This window comes from Stegastes partitus, unplaced genomic scaffold, assembly GCF_000690725.1.
Source record: "Stegastes partitus isolate 25-593 unplaced genomic scaffold, Stegastes_partitus-1.0.2 Scaffold1296, whole genome shotgun sequence".
NCBI lineage: Eukaryota > Metazoa > Chordata > Actinopteri > Pomacentridae > Stegastes > Stegastes partitus.
Window position 1 is genome coordinate 574 of NW_007579027.1, and position 26,434 is coordinate 27,007.

The following is a 26,434-nucleotide window of genomic DNA, read 5'->3' on the forward strand; positions in this document are numbered from 1 at the left end:
GAATAAATATTTGTAGTTCCAACACATGCTTCACATTTAAAATTACTGGGAATACTCGCATGCGAATATGGAAGGCTTCAAATTTTATCGATTAGTTGTCAAATAATAAATTAATCGTTATCTGGTTTGACAACTTTAATTCAATTCAATTCTATTTGTATAGCGCATATTTACAACAACATAAACCTTTAATACTGGCTATAGTTTTTAATTGTCTGGTTAATTAAAGAAAAAAAAAAGTCTACATTCTCTGATTCCAACTTGTTAAATGTGAATATTTTCTGGCTTCTTTACTCCCTTACGATTACAAACTGTAACGTTGTTGGACTGAGGACCAAGCAAGACATCTGAGGATGCCTCTAAGATGTTAGGAGACACGAACTGACATTTTTTTTAGAAATATTTTCAACCAAAAAACTAATTGATTAATCCGGAAAATAACTTAGCTGCAGCCGGACTAATTGGTCAGTAATAGTGATGTGACACTAACATACATAATCTGACGTTCCAACTCTGATATCAGTTTGCACACTTACACCACTACAGCGTTTTAGAATTCATGCTTCATGTCTCCACAACCCACAAGAAAGACGTCGGACACAGTCATTGTGAAGAAACCATCCCTTTATTGGTGTGAAGCAGTCCCATCCAAATCAGAGGCAAAAAGGGTTAAAAACAGTCAGTGCTCAAACAGACCAAACCAGAGTTTCTCCACACCCTGCTGGCTCTAGTGGGGGGGTGGGATTTACAAAGTCATACTGTACTGGGGTGCAGACGTTCAAAACGCTGAGCCCGACAAGTGAGAGGGGTTCCACAGAAATGATTTAAAAAAAAAAAAAAAAAGACTTGACTCCAAACCACGTTCACTGCTTTTACTGAAACACTAACAGCAGTATCAGAACTTTCTCAGAGAGGTAGGAAGGTACAGGAGGGGGGGCAGGTGTGGACATCTGTGAGAGTGAAGGGGGAAGGTGGTGCGTTTACTGAACTCACAAACTCTAAAAAGGGGTAAAAATCTGGGGGTGTCAGACCACACTGATGACAGTTAAGAGAAAAACCATGTTACCTTTTAGATTGTTTTATGAGGAGGAGAGCGTGAGTGGGCCACAAGTGCTGCCCATCCATCAGTGTTGCTTTATTTCTTTGTTTGTTGTCTCTGCGGCGACCAGCAGTTCACCACAGAGTCATTTTTACCACCACCGCCGGTCCAGCTGCCGTCGCACCCGTCCACGCCGAGTTACTTGGCGTTGGCTGAGCTGCTGAGCATCTTCCGGACTGCCTGAGCGATGGCGTCGCGGTCGATGCCGAAGATTCGGAGCAGCTCGTGGGGCTTACCGCTGCGGGGCACCTGGGAAACCGCCAGGCGGTGGACGGTGAAGCCGGTTTCATTCACCACCGCCGAGCACACCGCCTCCCCGAGACCACCTGAGGAGTCACAGCGTAGGTTTAAAGGTTAGGTCATCCAAATCACACAGTATTGTTTCTTAAATTTGTCCTAACACTGAGTTTTTTTTTTAAAAATCTACTCTTTGCATGTTTCCTTCTTTTGATTTTGCCCTCTTCTGTCATATTCAATCTCTTTACACCTTCATGGGCGATCGAGCTCTGCAGAGATCTGATGTGGAGCGACAGGTCTGACGCCACCCTCCCTCCACTTTCTCACTCCTCTTCTCTCACACTTTCAACCCCCTTAAAGGAAATGTTCAGAATTTTTTTAAGTCCCTCTTTGAGCAGAGTCAGATTCCAAAAGTGCTGTAGCTGATCATCCTCTTTATACTGAAACCCACTAGCAGGTTTGAAAGGCATGCTGTCTCCATAAAATGTCAAAAATTACAACACTTATCAGAAACAGAAACTGTAAGAAAAGAAAGAATCATCTACTTTCCAATGGTCTTCGAACTACTCATCTGTGGCGCGTGGTTCCATTTGGAAAATTATCCAAATAAAAGCTTACAATCGAAATATTTCATGAAAATTACTTAATTCAACATGTCTCACTTAAGAATTCACCAAAAATAGAACTTTCGCTCCAATCATATTCTGTAAAAAAAAATTAATTAATTAATTAAAAAAAAGAAGAAGAAGCAAAAAACTCCTCTACACAGCTAGTGAGCCATTATTAGCTCAACTGTAATAAACAGCAACAGGACACACAAAGCAGATAGAAGACAACTACGGAAACAAATAAAAACGTCAGCTGGAAAATATCTATCACATGTAGAGCGGCCATTTCTTCTTCCAGTTTTGGTAAAACCTGTTGGGCACTTAGAAAAATGTTTTACATGCTGATTTCAGGTTTTTTCAGTTGTTGTAAAAATAATAAAATAATTGTAACTTTTTTTTTTTTTTTAATGATTCATGGTATTATAATTCTGTCATAGTGCAAAAAGGCCACTTCTGAGTTTTCTCTCCTTCTAGTCACGGTGGTTCTGTTTCCATAGAGGTGCAGGATTTTATACTACGAGCCCACAGGGAGTAAAAATGTGATAGGAGCAAAAAACTGGTCAGGAACTGCTCGGGGTTCTGAGGGTTAGGAGCTTCACATTGATCCCTTTAGGCTTCACTTTCCTATTTCCATGTAACTCAGGTTAATCTGAATGTGGGAGCTTCATGTGAACATTGGGGGTCTGAAGCAAAGTGAAAACAGTTCGGCTCTATTACAGACAGACCAATGTCATCTGAAAGGATGTAAAAAGCCGCTACATTAAGACAACAAAAACACACACAGCAGGAAGGAGGAGGAGGAGACAGAAAGCAAAGCTGGATGCTTGTTTTCGCCATGATGCTACTGTATGTAGGTCAGCAAGAGCCCAAAGGCCGGAGCTGAAATTAAGAAACCCTGACAGGCTCCTCCTCTTCCCTCCCCCCTCCATATATAGATTTTTTAAAAATCTATTTTACCTTTTCCTTGTCTTACATGTCTCTTCACAGCCACAGCCCTATTATTCTCTACACACAGTGTCCCTATACTTCCATCTTCTACCTCCATCCCTCTTCTTCTTCTTCCTCCACCACCTCAGAGCTTCTCTAACCCCAGATGGACCTTTGTCCTTTGCTGCTCGTGGCATTTTTATTCATGAGTTGATGCACAAACAGTACAAACACGCAAGCAGCTGCATAATAACTCTTAACAGCTCCTATGTCTCCTCCAGCTTATGGCGCAGATGGTAAAACAATTTTTACAATCCTGACTGAACAAGAATGATCAGAAAACAGTTAAATAGAGTTTTTATATTCCTGCAGTGCAACAGGACTTAACATTGCTGTACATTATTTGAATGTGTCAACGCATGACACTCATGTAACGTCTAACTTGGCAGATAATCAGTGCAGCTATGTGACAGAAAATTTGTATCTTGCAGCAATAATGATGGGAATTAAGACTAAAAAAGTTAATTTACCCATTTGTAATGATGCATTTCTAATATTTTATGACAACAGCCAACCTAGATGCATCAAAACAATATCAAACTAGATTTTTCAGAAGTAATTTGGCTTTAAGATGTTTTCTCAGGCACCTTCCTTCATCAGGGTAACCATTTTTAAAAGAAAATCATTCAGCTAAATCTAGTTGCTTTGTTCAAAAATCCTGTTGCTGTTGTTTTCTGAAGCTAATTTGTCATTTTTGTTGTGTGTGCAGACGCCTCACCTTCATAGTAGTGGTCCTCCACTGTGATGATGCGTCCTCTGGTGGCCCTGGCGTTGTCAATGATGGTCTTGTGGTCCAGAGGTTTGATGGTGAACGGGTCGATCACACGGATGTTGATTCTCTCTGATGGAGGGAAGAAGAACATCAGATTAAAAAAGAACACTACGCTGCTTCATGCTGGCACCAGCCGGTTTCTTTCTCTTTGTTGTTACCTTTCTTCAGCAGCTCAGCAGCAGCCAGAGCCTCATGGAGGGTCACTCCTGCTCCAATCACAGTCACGTGGTCATCGTTGGTTTTACACACAACCTGAGCGGGAAGGTAAGATAGAATCGTGAATAAAACAGACCACGTATATCATGGTAGCTTCCAGTGACTCCTACATCTCTCAGTTTTTAATGATGACATGATTGAAACATATTTTTAGTTCTTTCATAGATTTATTGGTAAATGATCTGCACTTATACAGCGCTTTAATCCAAAGCACTTTACATTGTGTTCCTCATTCACCCATCCACACACACTCATGGCGACAGAGCTGCCATGCAACGTGCTGCCTGCAACTGGGAGCAACTTTGGGTTCAGTGTCTTGCCCAAGGACACGTTGACTGTGGAGGGGCAGGAGATCGAACCACCAACCTTGCGATTGGAGGACAACCTGCTCTACCACCTGAGCCACAGCCGCCCTTTATTATTATTATTTATTTATTTATTTACTATAGGTTTTCTGGAAATCTGTTGGGTCAAATATATACATGCAGCAAAGCTAATATCAGGTTGAAAGTCCTTGGGCTATTTTCACCTCAACTAGGCCCTTTAAGTTGCCGTCTATAAGCTCCTGGTTGTATCGCTGACCCTCCTTTTAACAGAACTGGTGCAGATCACAGGTTCTTGATGGGGTTAAGTCAGGACTTTAGGGAGACCAGTCTAAAACCTTCATTCTGATTTAACCATTTCTTTACCACTTTTGATGTGTGTTTTTGTCCTTTTGGAACACCCAGTTGTATTTATTTGTACATGATTAAGTCTGATAAGTCATTTATGATAATGAGAAGACAAACAAACCTTAGCCTGTCCGACGTGGAAGTCTTCGTTGCCATTGTAGATGACGCTGTTCTCTGGGCGGCTTGTTCGGATGAAACACAAACCCTAAAACAAACCAGAAAAGATCTCCATGAATCAAGCTGATTACAGATAAACTAACAAAGAGTCTATCATATTCCTAAGGATCGGGTTTATTGCTTTTAAAGGTGATGTCGAGTACCTTTGTGTTGGCGGCGAGCTCCACAGCCTTCTCAGTGGAGACACCGTCGCTCGGATAGAAGACGGTTGCCGTGGGAATGGCTCTGAACATGGCCAGGTCCTCCAGACCCATCTGAGAGGGTCCGTCCTCACCTAAACACGCCCACGAAGTCAGCACCAAACAAACAAAGTCAGGCAAAGCTGCTGTAGGATGCAAGAAAATAAATTCTGGTAGACTGGCATGCATTCAGTCCGGAAAGGGGGCGCATGCAATGTACCTGAGGAGGCGGAGGAGGAGGAAGAGGAGGAGAAAGGGAGGGAGGAGGAAGAGATCTGTCATCACCTCCATGACACAGAGACAGAGAGGAGGAGGAGGGAGGACAGGAGGAGTGCTGAGACCAGGAGAGGAAGATGGAAAACACAAGAGCACAGAGGTTCAGAAGGTGGGAGAAAGGTTTAGCATTCAGGGGAGTTTAAACCAATAAACACGGAGGAGAGATTCAACCCACTGCAGTGACACTACAAAAGGGACGATATGTCTTCAGAGGACAAATTCTACAGCATGACTTTTCTCCTTAACGTGCATTGTACACATTCATTATTTAACTTCAGTGGGCTGAATCAATCCAAAACCAGAATTGTGCCAAAGTGGGTGTCGTGACGGAAAAGGGGTGAAACTACGTCTATCTGTGGGTGAAAAGTCGATGAGGATGTGATTCTGTCTTATATGGATTATATTTTGAAGTGATAATAAGCTGTAACGGTGGTAAAAGGGAGGCCACATCTTCAAAAACACCACAGTTACACAAACAAAATGTGTAATAAGTCAGAATCAGTAATATAAAGTTTATCTTCCTGTCCTCATCTGTGACCGACTCATCCTGCAAAATCCAACCTAACGTTTCTATTAAACTACCATTAGCTTGTTTCAACCAACAAGGTGATTTTGTAAAACTTAAAAAAAAGGCCGTGGATGTTGGACAGAGAGACTGACCGATGGAGACACCGCAGTGGGAGCCACACAGGTTGATGTTGCTCTCGGAGATGGCGGCCATGCGCAGCTGATCGTAGGCTCGGGAGAAGAAGGTGGCGAAGGTGCTGGCGAACACCACGTTACGGTCTCGAACGGCGCAACCGATCGCCACGCTCACCTGCAGGGGAGAAGACAGAGAGGAAGGTGAGAGGAAAGGACGATGAAGAGGGGTGTTAGAGACTGTGCCACGGGTAGACGTTGTGCTCAGTGGTCATCAACAACACAGAGCTTCTCAGACGTGTTGACATAAGCTGTGAATACCACTATGTTGTTGAAAACAGATCAATCTTCTTGTACTAAATAGTCTGTATGCACGTGATAACTAACCCCTTGAATGTCAAGTAGTTTCCAAGCAGGTTTTTTTTCTTTATTTACTCACTGTGGGTTCATTTTTCACTGCAATGTAAAGTCCTGCACCTCAGTGGAAACAGCACAAACATGGCTAGAAGTAGAGAGAACTCAAAAATGTCTTCTGCGTAGTATGACATTTGACAAAAATGAAGGTCAAATTTTTTCCAAATGTAAAAAAACCTAGAAAAAACACGTGCAACATTTTTTGAGTTTGCAGAGGTGCTACCAAGACTGGAAAGAATAGTAACACTGCATATTGTAGATGTTTTATTACTTACATTTTTATTGTTTTCCATATGTGTTTTCTATCGGCTCTGTCTAAACACAACCTGCAGTTCAGCCAAAGTGTCCGAGAATTTTCATCACAAGACTGTTGATCAAAGTTTCGCCACTGATGACTTCACAGTTGCGATGAGGAACGCCAAATTTTTTATTTTTTCCAGTTAATGTGAGGGCTGCAAGGTGGTAGCACTGTTGCCTCGCAGCAAAAAGGTCGCTGATTTGCATCCCGGTGAGGACACCCGGGATCTTTCTGTGTGGAGTTTGCATGTTCTCCCTATGCAGCGTGGGTTCTCTCCGGGTTCTCCGGAGGTCCAAAAACATGTTGAGGTTAATTGGTGATTCTAAATTGTCCGTAGGTGTGAATGTGAGTGTGCTTGGTTGTCTGTCTCTAAGTGTAGCCCTGTGATAGACTGGTGACCTGTCCAGGGTGTCCCCTGCCTTCACCCTGAGTCAGCTGGGATAGACTCCAGCCCCCATGACCCTAGTGAGGATTAAGTGGTGTATAGATGATGGATGGACGGTCAATGAGACATGTAGAATGATTTGGATGAAACATGTTGATTTTAAGCTTCCTGATGGAACCCCATGCTGCACATGATTAGCTCATGATGACTTGTAAAGCTAGAAAACTCAGATTTTTTTCAGTTTTTACAGTTTCTGGTTCAAATAAATAGTATAATTTGCTGATTTTTCTTTTAAAGACAACCTGCCGTTGAAACCTAACACCAGATTTGGAGGTTCAGAGAGTTAAGAACCTGCTTAATTAATATTTTTTTAATTACTCTAATTATTTAATCTTATCTAATTGTAACTTTCAAACACTTCTTCCCAGTTCAGACTCTGGTCCAAACCCTTCTATCTGCGGTGGAAATCATCCGTCTCCTTCTCACCATGTTCTGCTCTGCGATGTAGCACTCTATGTAGCGGTTGGGGTTTTCGTTTTTAAAGAGCTCGGCGAAGGTGGAGTTCTTGGTGTCTCCATCCAGAGCCACCACGCGATCGTTGTAGCGGCCCAGCTTGGCCAGCGCCATGCCGTACGCCTTCCTGGTGGCGATCTGGGTGCACAGGGACAAAACATCAGTGTTTAACCTCAGGTAGATACACAGATTATGAGGTGACATATAGTAGAGGCACCAACTTAATCAAATATAAGCTCCATCCAGTTTATTTATCACTCAGCCCAATGTTACATTCAATTAATAAGACCACCAATAGTCTCACCTTGTCCCCGGGTTTTAAGCTGGGTGCACTCGGCATGCGGATGTTGCGGAGGCTGATGGGTGACGTGTCCTCGTTGGGGGGAGCCGGATAGAGGCGCTTGTTGCAGCTGATGATGCGACTCTGCAGCTCCTTGACCACGCTCTCCGCCATGTCCTTGGGCAGCGGTTTACCGTGCCAGCCCATCTTATCCTCAGCCGCTGAAAGAAACACACAAACACACAGTAAGTAGCAGCACGAACTCTAAATACATGTCCAGTAAAAACAACAACATCCTGTTACCACACACTCTTCTAGAAGACTATATGTCTACAGTATGGCGTCAGTAGGATGCTAAAAGAAGCACAGTTATATATTTCACTGACAAGACAGAGCTTTTTAAAACAGTGGTTCTCAAACTGGGGGTCGGGACCCCCATGGAGGTCCCAAGATAATTTCAGGGGGTCACCAGATCATTGTAAAAAAAGAAAAGATAAAAATAAAGCCTACATTTATTTAATAAATTTGCATTAAGGATGTCAAAATTAAAAGCGTGTACTTCTTCTCACTCCTTTTTCGAACTTGTTATATCATGATTTGATTATGCAATATTCTTCTTTTTTTATTATTTTCTTTTCTTTTTATTTATTTTTCCCCCTTTCATTTGTTCAAAATAAATTCAAATCATTCATTCATTTAAAAGAAAATTAATGTATTAATGTAAAGAGATTCATCTGTGGAGTTAACACATTAATTTTTAACGCATTAATTCAAGAACAACAAAGTTATTACTCATACCATATTCACAAACACAAACTTATGCTATCTTGGGGGTCGTGGCTCAAAACGTTTGAGAACCACTGATCTAAAACATGCTTGTGTTCTGAGTTTTGCAAGATACAGCATCCGTAGTTGATGAAAAATAGACAACTTCATGTATTTACTGGGACTTACAGTGAACTCTACTGTACAGAGACTTTATAGTAGAGAAGGAAACTTTCATGCATGTTTTATTCAGTGTTTTATTTCACACATGCCCCAATTCCATAAAGGCCCAAAAGAATACACATCACGCAAAATTAAAAAGAAACTCTTAAAATAACATCTGAAAATGAGTTGGATCAAGTTTAGCTTATTAACATCTTCCCGCTGTGTGTCCGTACATCTCATATCTCACTGTTTTATTTGTTTGCTAAATCTCATGTTTATATGTAAGAAACCCCAAGAAGGCCTTTGCTACTCCACATTACTATGTTTTTGAAAAAAATAGTTGACAACTGATCGATTATTTAATCTGGAAACATACTCAGACACAATGACTGGATTTATTTCTGTTATCTTCACACGAGTCAGTATGAAGCACAGCTGCTTATTTGTGCTTTAAAAAGCAATAACGCATCACTTAATGTGTCTTCTATAAGCAGTCAGCATCCTAACATTGATGTTTGTCTACTGCTTTAACTAAACTGTTTATTAACTGTTTATATAAGGGTTTAAACAGGAGACTTGTTTCCCATAAAGTCTACCACGAATCTCCATTTTTGTACATTTTATAGTTTTAGTCATTGTGAATACAGACTTTTCCATAAGTTTACCCCACAAACTGATAAACATCTACTCTTCATGATGTAAAAGTGAAAAGTTTCTCGTGTTGCTTCTAAACAGTTGTTGCATGTTATCACAGAGGAACTTATTGTTTGCTTTGAATAGTCCTGAATTTCACAAAATAAATGAATTTAAAGTATTTGTTGAGGAAAACAACATATTGGTGTGTTTATTGTATCCCACTTTATGTTCTGTCCTAATAGCCTGTTTCTGTGATATGTTCTTGTTGGATATAATGTAGTATTATGTGTGTAATGCCACAGTCGTAAAACAATGAGCAGTATAACGAGTAAGAGGCTTTGAATTCACGTCTGAAAGTTCCTCATTCAGAAATCCATACAAAGTGAATGTTAATAACTGTGATATAAATAATCTTTACACACAAAGAAAAGCTTCTCCTTCTATACGTCATAAACGTCTCTCCTCCACCTTCATTCACATGCAGCCAGCTGTTCCACTCATAACAAACTTCCACTCCGGTGGGTCACAACAAGCTACTGCAGAAGGTCAAAGGTTAGATTCAAGAGGTCACGATCTCCGGCGCAGTCCTCTGTAAACAAAGACATACTGCTGCGACTTTGCTGTTACAACAACTGTCTTTTGCTTTATGTCTCGTTCTTCACACACACGTGGTCACAAACACACACACTCAGTCTTATCACAACAGCAGCACAATGCGGCGCTGCCGGCAGTTTATCCTACACATTCTGAGGGATTACGGAGCTGCAGCAGCCAAAGCACTAAAGCGCTGCCTGGATTAAGGCGAGTTAGGGCCCCTCCGCACTGACGGAGGGTCTACGGAGCAGTTAAGAAAACTTCGGGCAAAACTATTATTCCCAGACAGTTTTCATCGTTTCACCTCGTCATCATGTAGGAACACGACTTTAAGAAAGAAATATAGGTGACTGTGATCCTTGGAGCAAAGTTTAATCCTGTAAGCCCCGAGTTTGAAAGGCACTTTGTAATTTAGCAGTAAAATAAGAAAAATGGCCAAATTACACCCTTTACTAGAGCCACGTACATTTCTATTTGTTAGAATAGAAATAATTGTTGGATTTTCATCTTTCTAATCTGTGATGTAGCATTCCGGCAAAAGAAAAGATCCAAATTTAAAGTTAAAAAAGTACATATTTCTTTAAAAAAAAAAAAAAAAACTTTATTAGTCTCATTTTGAAAATCACCAAAAATAAACTGTTTTCTCCAACCAGATTTCTTTTTTTTTTTTTTATTAAAATTCCAGCACAACTGTGGATCCATTAGTGACTCAGCTGCAACCATCAGTAACGTGTGAAACTTTAGGGACTTTTCAGCTAAACTACAGACTGTGTTATCTGCTCTGTGTGTGTGTGTGCATATGGAAACACATTTAAAACATGAAATAGTAAAGTCCCTTTTTTCCAGTACTGGTAATAATGTGGGCACTTGGAAAAACACTGTTGTACATGTCAATTTTTGTAAAGATATCCAACTTGAGCTTTTGTTTTTATATGATTTTTGGCATCATAACTGTGTCATGCAGCACCAAAGACATTTTAATGTTCTCCCTACTTCCAGTCATGGTTGTGGTGTTCCCATAGCGGTGCAGGACTTTATATTGCAGTGACTAATGAGCCCGTAGTGAGTAAAAATTTAACAGGAGCAACAAACTCCCAGAAACTGTTGGGAGGGTTAACAGCCGACATCACCTTCATCATCAAAAGACAACACATGAGTTCAAACTGAAATTCTGCATATTACATAAAAAAACACACGATGCTGATATTTGATCTAACTCGCTGTGGACCACTGTGTGACTGGTTACTGACCTGGGATGCCTTTGCCCTTAATGGTCTTGGCGATGATGGCGAGCGGCTGGTGGCGGGGTTGACTCAACACCTTACACAACTCCTCCACACTGTGGCCGTCCACAATGATGGCATGCCAGCTGGAAAAAAACAGAATATATCACACTTTAAGTGTGGTCCTTTTCTGGGATTCCTGAATTTTATTTTATTTTATTTTATTTTATTTTATTTTATTTTTATTTATTTATTTATTTATTTATTTATTTATTTATTTATTTGCCTCAGCCTAACCCCTGCACTTTTATATTTAGATTTTCCTAAATACAATTTTTATTATTTTTATTTCCCTTGGTTCCTTCTAAGATTGGTTTGTTGTAGTTAAAACACAATATAAGTTTTTAAAAAATTTAAATATTGATTATGATTAATATGTCATTAACAGATACACATCACAATCATCACACAGTAGCAGCAGAAATAAGTCAGTCGTTGCCATTTTGTCTGGTGTTGATTAATTGTTTTTGGATCAATTAAGATAAGATAAAACTTCATTAATCCCAGGGGAAATTCTGATATTGCTCAGAAAAAAACAATGACATAAGAAATGCAGTTTCTAAAGAAGTAGAAAAAGCAATAAGATATAAGTACGATACATTACTGAAATAAAATAGGTGAGCAAAAATAAGACTAGAATAGAAACTAGAATAGAATAGTAAAACATATAATTCTAATAATACTGATACACATGATGTAGAAACTGATGCTGCACAAACTATTGAGAGAAGTATTACTGCAAATGATATTTATACTAATATATAGACCCAAGTGTTGGCGGTCAATAATTCAGTCTTTTCATTTGAGCACTAGAGGCCATAAATCAGCCTCACCCCTACTATGATACACACTGAAGCACCTGCTCTATCTCCCTCCGTGACTCCCCCCCTGCTCACCCAAACGCCTCACAGCGTCGCTGGTACTTCTCCACGTGGTGCTGCAGCGGAGCCGGGTCGCTCTGGCCCAGCCGGTTGATGTCCAAGATGGCCACCAGGTTGTCGAGCTGGTAGTAGGAGGCGAAGGCCATGGCCTCCCACACCGAGCCCTCCGACAGCTCCCCGTCACCCAGCAGGCAGAACACCCGGTAGCTGCACACACACAAACATTTCACCATCAGCAGACTTACAACTTACACAGAGGCTGAGATGAATAGAGGAAGCTGTAATTTTCCACATTGGTTCCATCTTCCCTCCCATCCTCTGATTCCTCCTGCAGGGCTTGATGTGACAGCTGATCCTCACACCTAAACACACTCACAAACATAGACCCTCCCTCCACCTCCACCTCCACCCCCGCCTCGCTCCGATCATCCTCTGCAGTCGCTCCGCTGGTGTAACGCCTCCTGACAGCTTTCCAGTCAAATAGACACATTCTCATTAAAACTGGAAGATCGGCCGAGACACGTCGCATTACACCACGCATTCCGACTCCGAGTGCAAAGAAGAAAAAAACACATGGCGGCGAAAGAGAAGAAAGAGAAGAGAGGAATTCCACAGAGATGGAGAGAAGGGGAGAAAAGAGGAAAAGACCGGAGGGGCAGAAAAACCAAAAAAAGCAGGAGAGGAACCAGTCAAACTGATGTCTAAAGCCTGCAGGTCGTCGTCTTCTCTCACTGAACCATCGAAAATGATATATTAGACGCACTGAAGCAAAGGTGGAACAACTGACAGCTTGTGTTCATCACTCAGGAGGAGAATAACTTGAGTTACGGCTCAATGAGTGGTAAAATAACATAGTGTTGGATCAAATGGCATTTTGTTAACTGTGATTTGAAATTCAGTGAACACAATATAAAAGCACATAACAAGAAACAGAGAAATGATAGTTAGGTTTAAACAGGAACTGAAGACTGTAAAGGCTTTCTCAATTTCTTCACTTTAAAGTTTTCCAGGATGCAATTAAGAATTGACACATATTTGGTTTTGGGTTAACAACTACAAGCAGCATTGGTGTTTTTTTTAATGTTTTGGTTGCATCAAACAAAACCACTGTGGAGGCATCTGATGATTCCTAAATTAAACCTGCAGCCTGATAATAACCACAAACATGAAGGGGTATCTTGGAGTCTACAACAGAACAGATTTCTACCTTTTTATTTTCTGTGGTGAAACTACAGATTGTGATGATATGTTACATGTTCCGAGAAACACACTGTAGTCTAAAGGGCGTCCAATACATGAATAAAGTAACCCCGCAGAATGTGTGTGTATTCAGGCACCCAGGAATCGAACCGGGGACTCTGTGCTCAAGGTTTTGCACCCATGTGGGCCTAAACACTTTGTCCAGCAGGTCTCCCAGTTCTTCCTTTCAGCCAGCGTTTGTGAGGCGGGACTGATGGAAGCGAGGCGATACCTCTCAAAGCCACTCAGCCGGCACGTGCACTCTCCTCCCATCGTGGCTCTGCATTTTCTGCCGACGCTAAATCAACGGAGGAAACTCTTCCAGTCGGTGCACTCGGTGAAGCTGATGCTGTCGTCTGGGTGCGAACGAGCGCGAGGAGGAGCTGTGCATGTGTTTTAATCCAGAAATCTCACATCCACACGAGTCAGACAAGCACGGCTCAGTGAGCAGCTGATACTAAATGGGTTCATCCATGTATCATGTTTTAATAAACCACAAATTCAGAGAGGAGTGTGTTTATGTAGTTTGTTGCTCTACTTCAAGAGAAAGTGTTCATGTAGTTGCTATTTGCTTCCGATTTTGCTACGAAACCAGTGATGCAGCCGCACAAGTGTTGCAGTAAATTAGCTCGACATGCTGCTCTCAGCTCCGTGGGGGGGAAACAGCACACGCCCATGATCATGCACACACAGCATATATGTCCACATGCACGGTGCATACAGCGTTATCGGTGCACGTACATCGGTGCAACAGAAGCACAGCATGGGATTTTCTTTTTCTTTTTCTTTTTTTTTTCGAGAAAAGATGATGGAGATGGGTGAGGCTGAGAGATGAGGGAGGAACTGCACTTTTGCATGTGTGATTATTAGAGCAGAAACAATTGAGTGCACACAGAATGCAGCGAGAGAGAGAGACAGAGAGAGAGAGAGAGAGATATCAAGGGCAGCCAACTCCGACTGCAAATACGGCATTCCCTGACCGTCTGCTTCACCGCGTGCATGAAATAAAACTGTTCGACAGTCTCCTTCTATTCTTTCCACAGTGAAATGTGTCAAATCGTGCTCCTGAAAGTCAGATTTTAGCTCGGCTGCTTTTGCATCGTGTCCAGTTTCGATGAAAATGTGCGTGGAATGTGTTGTGTCCTATTACAGGCCACACAGCTCTGTCTGTCTATTGTGGCCCCGAAATCCACGTGGCTGTTTCTAGATCACATCAGAACAAAGGAGACACACGTGGAGCGAAATCAGCTGAATGCTCGCCGAAAACTGCTCTACAGCCTCGTTAAAAGATTGTGATAGTCAGACATCAGCATGCATGACTTTCAGTTGCATAAAACTGCATTAATCAGTTTATTTCCAGATTTAAATTCCACCTTTGTTTGTGGGCAAATCAATCTGCATCACTCATGTCTTTTACCACTTGATCTCGCCTCGGAGACGGTTTTGATCTCAGATTACAGAGATGATGCCGTCATTTATCTTGATCTGAAGGTAAAACAGATCGAAGGTCGGCTGCCTAAATGTCAGCGCGGACTGGACCTGTCGGGGAGGGTTTGATCCAAAGCTCCAGGCTGAAATGTCACATGTCTGCACAGCTCGCTGCAGCGTACATTATGTCATGCATAATTTCATACAGTCCACTTTAATGTGCGCGGGATGCAAGCCGGGCTGCTGCGGAGGGATTCTGCATGAGATTGTTTTCCTTTTCTTTTTTTTTTTTTTTTTTGAGTAGAATTTGTGTGTTTATACATAAAATGCATCATATGTGAGTGTGATTCTGTGTATGTTACCTGGCCTTGTCAAAGTGTTTCCCAGTGTAGGCCATTCCACAGGCAGCTCCCAGCCCCTGACCCAGAGATCCAGTGGCCACATCCACAAACTGCTGCTTCTGTTGTCATGCACACACATATAAAACATGCATCTTACTCCTCAGACTGTACGAAAGCTCAAGTCAAGCAATGAAATGCAGCGGATGGATTGGTTTTTAATTTCTTAATGGACAAGGGAAAAAAAAAACAGTGATGCTGTCGGGACAGTAGATACAGTCTCTTCGTATGTGGGTTTATGTGAACACTGTGTTATTAATGTTTGCAGCAGAGGAGAAAGGAGCTTTGGACAGAGCAGCTCTGTCACACACTCACAGCTCTGTCATTGTGTCCTGCCTGCATACACTTCATCTGTTTACGGTGGAAGTGTGTTCATGTCTCCGTATGTACAGAATGTACAGTGATTTTCTAAAGAAGCCATTCAACCATTTTTGGCTTGAGGAGGTAAAACTAAAGTATTTTGGAGGGAAGAAGGCAAAAGTCACAGAGAGGTCTGAAAATGTTTTTATGTGGGAGATCTCACTGCATCTGTACGTGTGTGCAGCGTGAGAAACGGAGACCTTCCTAAACTGCTGCACATTTTAAAATGTCAGTACGGCTACATCTGGTGACAAATATTTCTCTGGTCATGTCGTATAAATAATTTAGGATTCTTAGGTGCTGTCACAAACTTTGCCCCAAGCACATGCAAGCTGCAAGCCAGCAGAACGAGACCGACGGCTACACAAAGTAAGAGTTCAGGAGCAAAGTCAAACTTAGCTTCGAGCACAAAACGCTGAAATATGATCTTTGTGTAACAGCTTAGGGTCACAGCTACTCAAAAAAATCTCTCGGTGGTTAAAGATCTGGGAATTGCTGTATTGTGGATTTGTCACAAATGAAAATTAGCCAAACTTCTTGCATCAAAAAAACACCAAAATGCAGGTTGAATATTTTAATGTATTCCCGATTCATACATGTAGTTTTATTGGAATACATGGTGTGATTTTAGACCCAGAACTTCCTGCAGGTCTGAATGTCATCTCACCGGCACAGGGTGTCCCTCCAGGATGGAGTCCACCTTGCGGAGGTTGAGAAGCTCGCTCTCCTTCAGGTAGCCCGTCTCTGCCCACACAGCGTACAGCACCGGAGCTGCATGACCCTGAGGAGGCAGAAGTCAAAGGTTAGAGTTTAACCATTGCTGTTAAAGTTGTGTAATTACAGCACAAAGCACAGATTGTGTTCACGGTTTGCTAGTGCAGCATACTGCTCGTTACTATCAGCTATTTGTCTGCTTACAGGTGTTTGAGCGACTTAAAATAATGTTTTGAGCTCATTTATCAGATAACTGAGCAGCGACATAGGAATAAAATCCTCACATAAACTCGTTATGTGGACACTGGTTACACTAGACATGTAGATGTGTTACCTTGGAGAGGATGAATCGGTCATTGTTGGGGTTACGAGGGTCTTCAGGTCGGTACTTCATGGAATGAAAGAACAGCACAGACATGATCTCTGCCACGCTGCAACATGATGTGGGATGACTGCAACAGAATGATTGCAAGAGAGGAATTAGAAACAGCCGCCTGAGTTCATATCCATAACGCATGTTCAGAGCTTACAATGCATACACAGACACAGAGAGAAGGAAGAAGGAAAAAAAAGAAAAGACGAGCAGCAATTAAAAATTGAGTCTGTCTGTCCGACCTTGTCAACTTTGATCTGGTGGGTTAATTCATGCCAAACCATCTGCAGTCAGAGTTACATAAGGCAGAAAACATGGTAGTCATACGGACTTCATCAGGGTGAGACCATCAGTGAGCACATATGTAACCACACATATCATGAAGTGTAAATGCATTTGGAGGATGTCGTTCTCTCACGGTCCCTCATGCACTCACACACATACAGCACAAAAAAAATCATCAGTCTGTTGATCAAATTGTTATGACTATTTAAAACAAAATAAGCTGTGAGTTTTTATTTCTTGCTGGTTATTCTTGTCTTGATTTTCACACAACATGCCAAGAATACCTCACTCAGGCCTCCTGCATGAAGGCGTTTGTCTCTGTCCTGAAATAAAAGATGTGATCAGAAAATCACAAACAGTAGATGAATAAAATAAAATAAAATAAAATGAAAAAAAATTGATGTGTGATTCCCTATGAGAAGATGAGAGGTGAGTGTTGATGAGGAGGATGGCCTTCCCTCTTTAAAATGTTTTTTGTATGTTTTTAAGCTCAAACTGGAATTCATTTTTAATGACTTGGAAGCAGCTACAGAGGCACTTTAGGCTGAAGGCCAAATAAATGATGAATTAAGCAGTGAACTCTGACTCTCTGCACCTCACAGAGAAAAAGAGGATGATGACATACAACCTCATAATGAGTCACTGGAGACAATAAAAATAACTGATATGTAAAAAAACAAAAACATTACAGCACATTGTTAAGAGATTACAGTCAAATATGTCGTTACTCTCGTTTTAATGTACATCCCTCCCTGCAGCGCGTTTATCCATTCCGGTTTTACTTTGCGGTCACACACCGGACGTGTTTCTACCGTTTAACTCCAGCTACTTGACGCCGTTGCTGCTCCAGGACACGCAGGCGCGGGAGAGGCGCGTCCGTGCGTTCACCGGTTGCTGCCCGCCACACACCACGGAGTACTACTGGCTGCACCGGATCATGCAACTATCCGGTCTCTGCTCCTCCGTTACATAACGGATCACAGAGTGCGCAAGGAGTTAGCGGAGAGCGGAACAGCGGTGCACCTGCAGCAATTTATAACCGACGAACAAGGCTCCAAATGAACGCGGATTTTAAAGATATTTTGGCGGAACGGCGCTGCAATGCAAACGTATAATTAAAGGAAATATAATTTACATTTCTCTGAGGAACTTAACATGAAATAAATACCTGCAATGCAAATGTGAAAATGACGAACTGTGACCTTTTATAAATGAAAACTCTCCTTTTGGGTCATGTGCGTCAGTCGCGCACTTGACGATCTTTACGCACAGATTAAAAATAAGTTTAGGGACGTCATACACAGCACCAGCTTCTGGTATTCTGCATCAGCAACATAATAAACCCATCCACAGCATTACACAGCTGGTCCTCCTGCGTACTGTCTGCTGGGGACACTAAGTCCTTTGGGAAATAGTCATGCGCTTCCATTACGCATTTCTGCTCGACTTTTATAAATCATCCCCCAGAACAAAAAAAATGTGCATGAGACATACTAATCGGCCCAGGAAGGTGACCTCGATTTCTTGTGTCATTTAAATCTCAATTTGGGTTTAATCCCTCCGCCCACACTTCATCTTACCCGCTGCCCGCTGCAGTTGTCGCCTTGATGGAGTTGATCCGGAGTCGGGTGGCGATGTTCCTGAGCGCCTGCACCGTCTGCTGGTCCGGTTTGTGGTAGTCCTCCATCTGGACGATGCACCGAAGAGAAGCACGCACACGCACACACGAGCCGGTTAAATGGAGTGAAGAGTTAAAAAAAAAGGAGTCCCCGGTCTGCTGTCCAGAGAATAAAGGCGATGGGTGCGCAGCGGACGATGGCAGGGGTTAAAAAGAGACAGAGCCGCTGCACATGAGAGACACACCGAGAGAGAAAGGGGGAGTTAGAGGAGGGGGGAGAGAGAGAGAGAGCAGGGAGGGGGCGTGTTTGCCAGCAAAGCCTATGAATATGGCTAATCTCGGGCTAAAAGCAGCCTACAGTTAGTCCAAACTGTCGCATGAGCTCAGCCAATAGCGGGGAGGCGCTTTGGACTGAGCCCAAGGCCACACGGTCATGCGCAGGTGCACGCTCACATGCAGTCACGCACACTGTGGTCTGGTTCAGCATTAAAGGCTTCAAACTGTATCCAGGAATCAAGGAGTACAAATAAAACTAATCAAACAAATGCATGTAAATTAGTAACAATTTTAGGAGAATTTTTTAGCCAAAACTTTTCCAAATAATATGAAACCAAAACGTGAGGCTTATTTCTTCTACATTTTGTTGGCTTATTATTGAATGTTATATTCTTACCTCATGCAACTACACAGACTACAACAAATGCATATAAAACTGCCTATAAATAGGCTCTCACTTGACACTAATGCACTTCTCTTGTAGCTGCAGCATGTGGCAGCATGGAGGGGAAACTACTTCAAAAAGTTCTCGGCCTCACTTGGAAACAAGATGCGTACATCCCATTTTAGTTTAAAACCATTTACTATAAAGGTTAATATCACCATCCACAAAAAAAACTGTTTGATTCAATGAAAGAAAAAAAAAAGATGAAAGCTTGGAGTGGGCAGGACAGGGAGTGCGTCCACCAGCACAGGTGGTAAAAGCAGATGGACGCATTGTTGTGGAGCAACAACAACCAGCTGGAAGCTTTGCCCTCCTTACAAAGAAACAACAACAGACACCTGAGTGTTTGGGGACAGTCATGTAAGGCTTTATTGTATTCAGTTAGACTACAAAATGGCCTCTTGTTCGCAGGTGAGGCCAAAAACTTACTAATGCACTTGGCATTTGAACACAGGTGTATTTATATGAAGTGGTTTGTGAGGCTCTGAACTTGAGGCTCATACACCATTTAAGAAACAACTACAGTCAACATGATGCTGCGACAGTATTGGTACGAATATGTTTCAGGAGAAAAGAATGTCATGAGAGCAACATAAGTAGTAAACTTTATTAAACGTGGAGGAAACTCTTGTTCCAGATGCTGCTTAGAAAAAAAACTAAATGCCACACTGTAAGAAATGCAGAGCTTATAAAGTATGACATTAAATAAGTGAGCTACAGTAAGGCTTTCATACTGCTGGCAAGTATACTGAGGTAAGGATTAACACAACTTCAGTATAACTGGCTGCTTCGCTTCAAAATGCGCCTGTTCTTCAAGCTGGAGCATCTACAATAAGAGTGGATGGTGACATGCAAAAACAGCGATCACAAATGACAGTAATCTCACCTTAATGGCATTTCCTCCTGAGGCTGACCTGATTAACGGTGGGGTAAACCAGTTACACCTGCAATGTGCACTTGCACTGCGTGTAGGTAACGACTGACACCACTCAATTAGTGGACAGACTCCTTCTCTCTAATTAAAAAGCCATTTACTGTGGAGTTTGATTTAGTTTTGACACAGTGATGTGAGTGTTAATTAAGCAGATTGACCTGTCTTGTGATCTTAAGAAACCCAAATACAAGCTGCCACATGTGGCCAGCAGGGGACCTGATGAGGGGAACTCATAGTATTCTGCTGGTCAGTCTGTAGTAGTTCATCAGTATTTACCCACTGAGAAGGAGAAACACATTCGTTTTGTCACTAAAACCCAGAACCAAGTTCTCCGAGGATATGAACCCAGTCATGGGCTTGATTCTAACTAATTACAGTTTATTTCTTGGCATCGGTGCGACCATGAACTACAGGATACTATTGGTTACCAGCAAGCAGCTACTGCCATCTGGTGGTCGGACTGACAAAATGCACCAATTCCATCCATCCATCCATTATCTATACACCACTTAATCCTCACTAGGGTCATGGGGGCTGGAGTCTATCCCAGCTGACTCAGGGTGAAGGCAGGAGACACCCTGGACAGGTAACCAGTCTATCACAGGGCTACACTTAGAGACAGACAACCAAGCACACTCACATTCACACCTACAGACAATTTAGAATCACCAATTAACCTCAACATGTTTGGACTGTGTGGGAGGAAGCCGGAGAACCCGGAGAGAACCCACGCTGCACTGGGAGAACATGCAAACTCCACGCAGAAAGATCCCAGGTGTCCTCACTGGGACGCGAACCGGCGACCTTCTTGCTGTGAGGCAACAGTGCTAACCACTGAGTCACCTTGCAGCCCTTCTCTGTAACAAAAACACAAAAATGCAACAAACAAGACACATTGCAAATACATTCACACTGAAATCATATATACGTACAATTAGAAACTTGCGGTAAAAATCACATTTATGAATCGTATTTCCACGGAGGACAAAAACGATTCCTTCAAGCAGCAACACAGAAACAGACAGCTCTATTTTCAAATCTTTAATATAACAAAATATTCATAATAAACCAAATTAAGCACAGTGACAAACAATCTTAGAAAATTAACATAATTTGCAAAGAGTTTTCCCAAAATCATATCTCTTGGCCAATAAGATAAATTATGCCGAAAGTGTAAAATAATCTTAAAGTCTTAAATACGGGACTGGGATTAAAAACAATCTCTACATTTCAATCCTTCTTTATTCACGCAACACACGACAGACGTGTTGGCAGGACCACTCATGAAACGATGGATTAGTACATGGCGATAAAGTGAACAGATAGTCTGGTTTGCTTCCTGGCTGCCAGCAGGATCAGTTTTACATTCTAAATTTTAATTTTGGGGGAAGAAAAATAAAAGGTGAACAGGACTGAAGGCATGTTGATGTGAAGTTATGCTGGCAGAAAAAGACGACTGCGAGTAAACATCAAATACATTCAAATAGCAGGACCGAGTACAAAGTCATGGTGTCACAATCAAGGATTGATGCAGAAATTCATGTCACTCATTCTGTCAGGTTTTTTTTTTTTTTTAAAAAGAGCTTTTGCATTGAAATAAAAAAAATTTTGAAGAACACAATCTTTGCCCTTTATGCGGTTTACAAAACTTAAAAAGAAAAATCCATAATTTTCATCTTTGAATGGCTGTATATTGATCCTTTAAGGTAATTGGATTAATGAGCCTGAACTTCATGGTCACATTTGTTGGAAAAACCTTCAAATTTTCATTCTTTTATATAAATTTTTAGACAGTTTTATTGGTCTTGACGTGACAGGAGAATCTGTCTGTGTGTTTAAAAAAAAAAAAGAAAACATTAAGTCTATGAAAGTTGATTTTTGTGTTTTTCTGTACATTGGATCAGTTTTCTTCGTTCACAAACATCAGCAGCCGCTCAGCGTTTCACATGATGACGAGACTGACGTGCTTCTTCCTGCTTCTGCTGCCATCTGCAGAGTTTACGGTTATGTGCTGCAGTAGCCTTTTACTGCAAGTAAAAACCCAATTTAAGTTGGTTGATTAGTGATTAGTTTGAATAAACTCAGCTGGTTCTGGAGCAGAGTGAAGCTGTCAACAGCACATCAGCTCCACCAGTTTTTAAGCATTTTACTGATAATAATAATAGGGCTGAATGTAAACAACCCACAATCGCATTTTCTCATATTCAAATTATAGATCGACTGCAGAACCCAGAGGTTGGCATGAAGTTAGCTCTGTGGTACCATCCTAAAATATCCCAAAATGCTGGTATCCCTAATGGCTTTGTGACTCTCGTCTATTGCACATTCCCCCTCCGAGAACATCAAGTATTCTGAGCTCAGCTGGTGGAGGAGAGATGAAGATGCACACGGGAGAAGGACAAAGAAAAGACAGGGCGATATAGGTAGCGTAGCAACGAAGCTGGTTTGTGCATTTGTGAGTCATTCTAAACATCTCACAGTCCGTAACAATTAAAAAAATAAACACACACAAAAAAAGAAAAGAAAAAAAAAAACAGCAAAGAGGGACTGAGTTCTAGTTTGAGTTCGTAGCTGCAAGTGCTTCTCCAAACAGTTACAGAAGTTACCTTTCTTGGACAAAATCTGAAAAATAAAACTCCTGCCAAACAAAAAATGCCAAAAAAAAAAAACTGTACCAGCTGTTCAGTGTCTCTGTGGCTTTAAAAAGAAAAAGAAAAAACAGGCTTCAGTTTTCTGAGTTCAGTGAGTGAAAAAAAAGCAAACTGAGATGCTCTTTTTATCGTCACACAGCGGGACAGTTGGTCCCCAAAGACACTCGACACATTTAAGATCCCAAACACTGAGGTCTTTGTCTTAATGAGCAGTCGGAGTACAAGTGTGTTACTACATTTCCCGATTTGGACTGAGAGAACTCCACAGACGTGTGATGAGAGGCAGCATCTTTGATTCTCATTATGTCCAAGCTGCAAAATTGTCTGTCCCTGGGTCAAAGGGGATGTGAGGTCCCCCCAAAAGCGTCACTGTGGTCCCATCCTCCAGAGAATGACATTTTACCGATAAACGTCCAGCAGTTTAACCATATTTAGAAAGTTTAAAAAGAAAACTCAAGGCCATACTGGGAAATCTGATCTCCCCCTCCTTTCCCACAGTAGTTCTATTTGACATAAGCAGACGATAAGTTGATCCAGGATAACACGAGTAGCCAGAAACAGGGGGGGTTAAATGGTGCGGTGCATGCTGTAATGATCCTTAGCACACAGATGTGTTTTGGACAGATGTGGTGTACCAGTGTGTCGAAACCTGTTCGCCGCACTCCTTTAAACTCATCCTCTGGTCTCTTCAGTGGTCATAAAGAGGTTGTAGCACTGAAAGAAACAGTGGTGACGAGTGAGGCAGGACTATAGCTTCATGTTGCTGAAGTCCTTGGATAGAGTCTGCAGGTAAGCGTCATGAATGGCACTGAGGAAGTCCGCGTCATGCTAGACAAGGACGACAGAAACGAGAACGGTTTACAACATGTGTGTTTGTGCAAATAGGATGACAGATGTTTCAATACAATTTAAACTCACTTCAGAAACATACAGCAATTGTTCCCAGATAATCCTGGACAAACTGGTTGAAACTGAACCTAAACAAGCTGCCATTTTAATCCTCTGAACTCCAAAACATGTGGTCAGGCTTGAAAAGGCACATTATTTATTTCTAAAAATTGGAAAAATTAGACCATTTACCAGAGAGAAAAACAGTCCAAGAAGAATCGTTGGACTTCCATCCCTCTGACAGTTCTCACTACTCATCTGTGACGCAGTGTTCTGCCAGAAACTTCACCGAATCCAAGCTTAAAATTGTGATATTTTAACAAAATCTATTTATTCTACAGTTGAATTCCCTTAAAATAAACAGTTTGCTCTCACCAGATTATGTAATAAAAGAAAATGAATACATTTGCGCTCCTCTGTGTAACCACGAAGTGACTCAGCGCCAACCGACTGTCCTGTGGCAAAAATTCAGGGATTTAGGGAAATAGGGCAATATGGACCGAAACCAATTAAAAACATGAGTGGTGGAATATCCAGAGTATATCAAGTAACTAGATTTTTTCCAGTGCTAGTGACATCTGTGGGCATTTGGAAAATGATTATGTGATTTTTGGAAAATAAATAATGAAAGAAAATCTTTTTTTTTTTTTTTCATGACTTTATCATACAGCACAAAAAACACCTTTTGATTTCTCTCTAGCCAGTTGTGCTGTTTCCATAGAGATGCTGGACTTTATATTGCTGTGAAAAACGAGCACACGGTGAGTAAAAATGTAAGCAAACATACCCAGAAACTACTCGGGGTTCACGGGGTTGAACTGCCACAGAATTGTACTATACTAAGCATTTTTTGCCACAAAATCTCTGCAACTCAACAAAACCACACCAAAAATCTGCAAACCTCTGTGACGTTGGATTAGTTTAATCCATCTCCATTAAATCATCGTGTTTACATTCTGTGCAGCGTGCTGGCAATGAACCAACCAGGGACAGCTTCTAACTGTGGTAGCAAAACTCTGCGTAATGTGCAAATCAGACTTCAAATAAATGTCCGTTTCATCTGACATCACTGAAAGAAATCATGAGTTGTGGGAAGTTCTTTTTTTTATGTTAATAGGTAGCAGTGGATTCTGACCATGATTAACCCAAACATCTCTGCGTTTAGTGTCAGCAGATGCCCTCAGTCATTCTGCCACTGTAATTAGACACATACATTAATCAGCTGGAGAATGTGTCTACAGATAATCCTGAGTGTTCGTCCTGACAGATGTTAAATCATTTTAATGTATTTTGCCGATGCTGTAAGCGCCACAAACAAGACTCTGAAGGGCACAGTCTCCAAACCTGATGAATTAAACCAAAACCAGTGACATTTTTGAAAAGCCTTTTAACTCCAACCTTTGAAGTTTGACATCAAATTATAATATCATGGTAAACAGCTTTGACTTCTCCCATGTCAACACATGCCAACATATACTTTTGTGTGTTTTACGCCCTTGGTTTACCTTAATGAGATGTATCAGAGTTTCCTGTAGCTGGGTTTTGCTGCAGGGGGCTGGTGGAGGCTCTGGAGCTCCTCCAGAGGCGGAGGAGGGCTCAGAGGGGGCGGGAGGAACTACCGATGCAGCCGCTGTTGTCTTATTGATAGCCTGCTGGAAGGCACTGGGGGAGAGAAGCACCGAAATCCCTGACCCTGGAACAGCAAGACCTGGACTCATGGGCACTGCCTGAAAATAGAAAGAACAGAAACAAGAAACAAAAGGTGAAGACATGACACAAGAACTTTACAATCTAATAAACAGTGGTAAAGGAGTATATGTGAGAATCAAGGCACTGAACATGAGAAAGACAGCAAACAGATAAATAAACAGCAGAACTCACAGACATTGGTTTAATCAGGTTTGGGGGCTGCGCGAAAACATCCATCTCTTTGCCGTGCTGGAGAAGAGGTTTCCCCATGGGCTCTTGGAAGCTGTAGGGCGGAACCAGCGTGCTGGGCAGGAAGTTGGGTGCGAGGATGGGTTTGTGAATGTCTGAATTTACAGACGGCACTGCCGCCTTGAGCGTGCTGAGTATCTCCTGTCCCAAATAGGCTGTAGGAGCTGGTGGAGGTGCCGTGGGACCAGGGGGAGCGCCACGATGCTCCGTGCCTGCTGGAGGCACCATGAGAGGGGAGACTGAGCAGTGAGGCTGGGGGTCTGACCGGGGGACCACTGACTGGAAAACAGGACTGGGGTGTAGCGCGTAAGGAGCTGGGAGGAGGCCAGGGGCTTGGTGCCGCTGGTTGGACCCGGGGTCTTGGGCTGCAAGTTGTGGAGGGAGGAGTGAGCCTGGGTGGCCTGGAGCGGGATACGGCTGTTTCTGGATGTAGGCATTGGAGGGTTCATGGGAGGAGGCGACATTCTGTGGGGGCATGGAGGGTAGAGAGGGGTCCTTGGGAAGAGACGAGCCAAAGAGTTCCTCCACTGTGATCTGCTTCACCATCGTATGAGAGCTCTGGTGGGAGAAAAGAACAGAGTGATGAGCCCAAACAAAGCTGTGCAGACAGAAAACTATTCAACAACTATTTTAATAACCAATTAACTGTTTAAGCTGGCTGGTAAAACACTGAACATTTGCTGGCTGCAGTTTTCTAAATGTGAGAATTTGCGTTTTTTCTCTTTTGTTGCTCTTTTTGTAACTGTAGACTGAAAACCAGTGTTCTGGTAAGACAAGATGATCCATATAGAGACTCCGGGAGTTTGTGATTA

At 42.1% G+C, this 26,434-nt stretch overlaps 2 protein-coding genes across 2 annotated transcripts in view; both read right to left on the reverse strand.

The window, feature by feature from the left end:
- Positions 1-606: 606 nt before the first annotated feature.
- On the reverse strand, positions 607-18,563 carry LOC103369498 (transketolase-like). The gene is made up of 14 exons (XM_008298225.1): positions 18,453-18,563; positions 16,549-16,666; positions 16,168-16,281; positions 15,105-15,202; positions 12,091-12,282; positions 11,162-11,280; positions 7,776-7,972; positions 7,445-7,609; positions 5,883-6,039; positions 4,911-5,041; positions 4,712-4,795; positions 3,862-3,955; positions 3,650-3,772; positions 607-1,425 (listed from the first exon to the last, which is right to left on the reverse strand). Exons 1-14 carry the CDS (start codon positions 18,557-18,559, stop codon positions 1,238-1,240), a joined length of 1,887 nt encoding a protein of 628 aa, XP_008296447.1. The 5' UTR covers positions 18,560-18,563; the 3' UTR covers positions 607-1,237.
- A 4,269-nt stretch (positions 18,564-22,832) lies between these two features.
- Positions 22,833-26,434, reverse strand: part of dcp1a (decapping mRNA 1A) — a 12,655-nt gene continuing 9,053 nt past the window's right edge. Inside the window, exons 7-9 of the mRNA XM_008298226.1 lie at positions 25,566-26,180; positions 25,190-25,411; positions 22,833-23,624 (exon numbers count right to left, since the gene is read on the reverse strand). Of these exons, the coding sequence (XP_008296448.1) occupies positions 23,544-23,624; positions 25,190-25,411; positions 25,566-26,180 (918 nt within the window). The 3' untranslated portion in view covers positions 22,833-23,543. The remainder of the gene's footprint in view (positions 23,625-25,189; positions 25,412-25,565; positions 26,181-26,434) is intronic.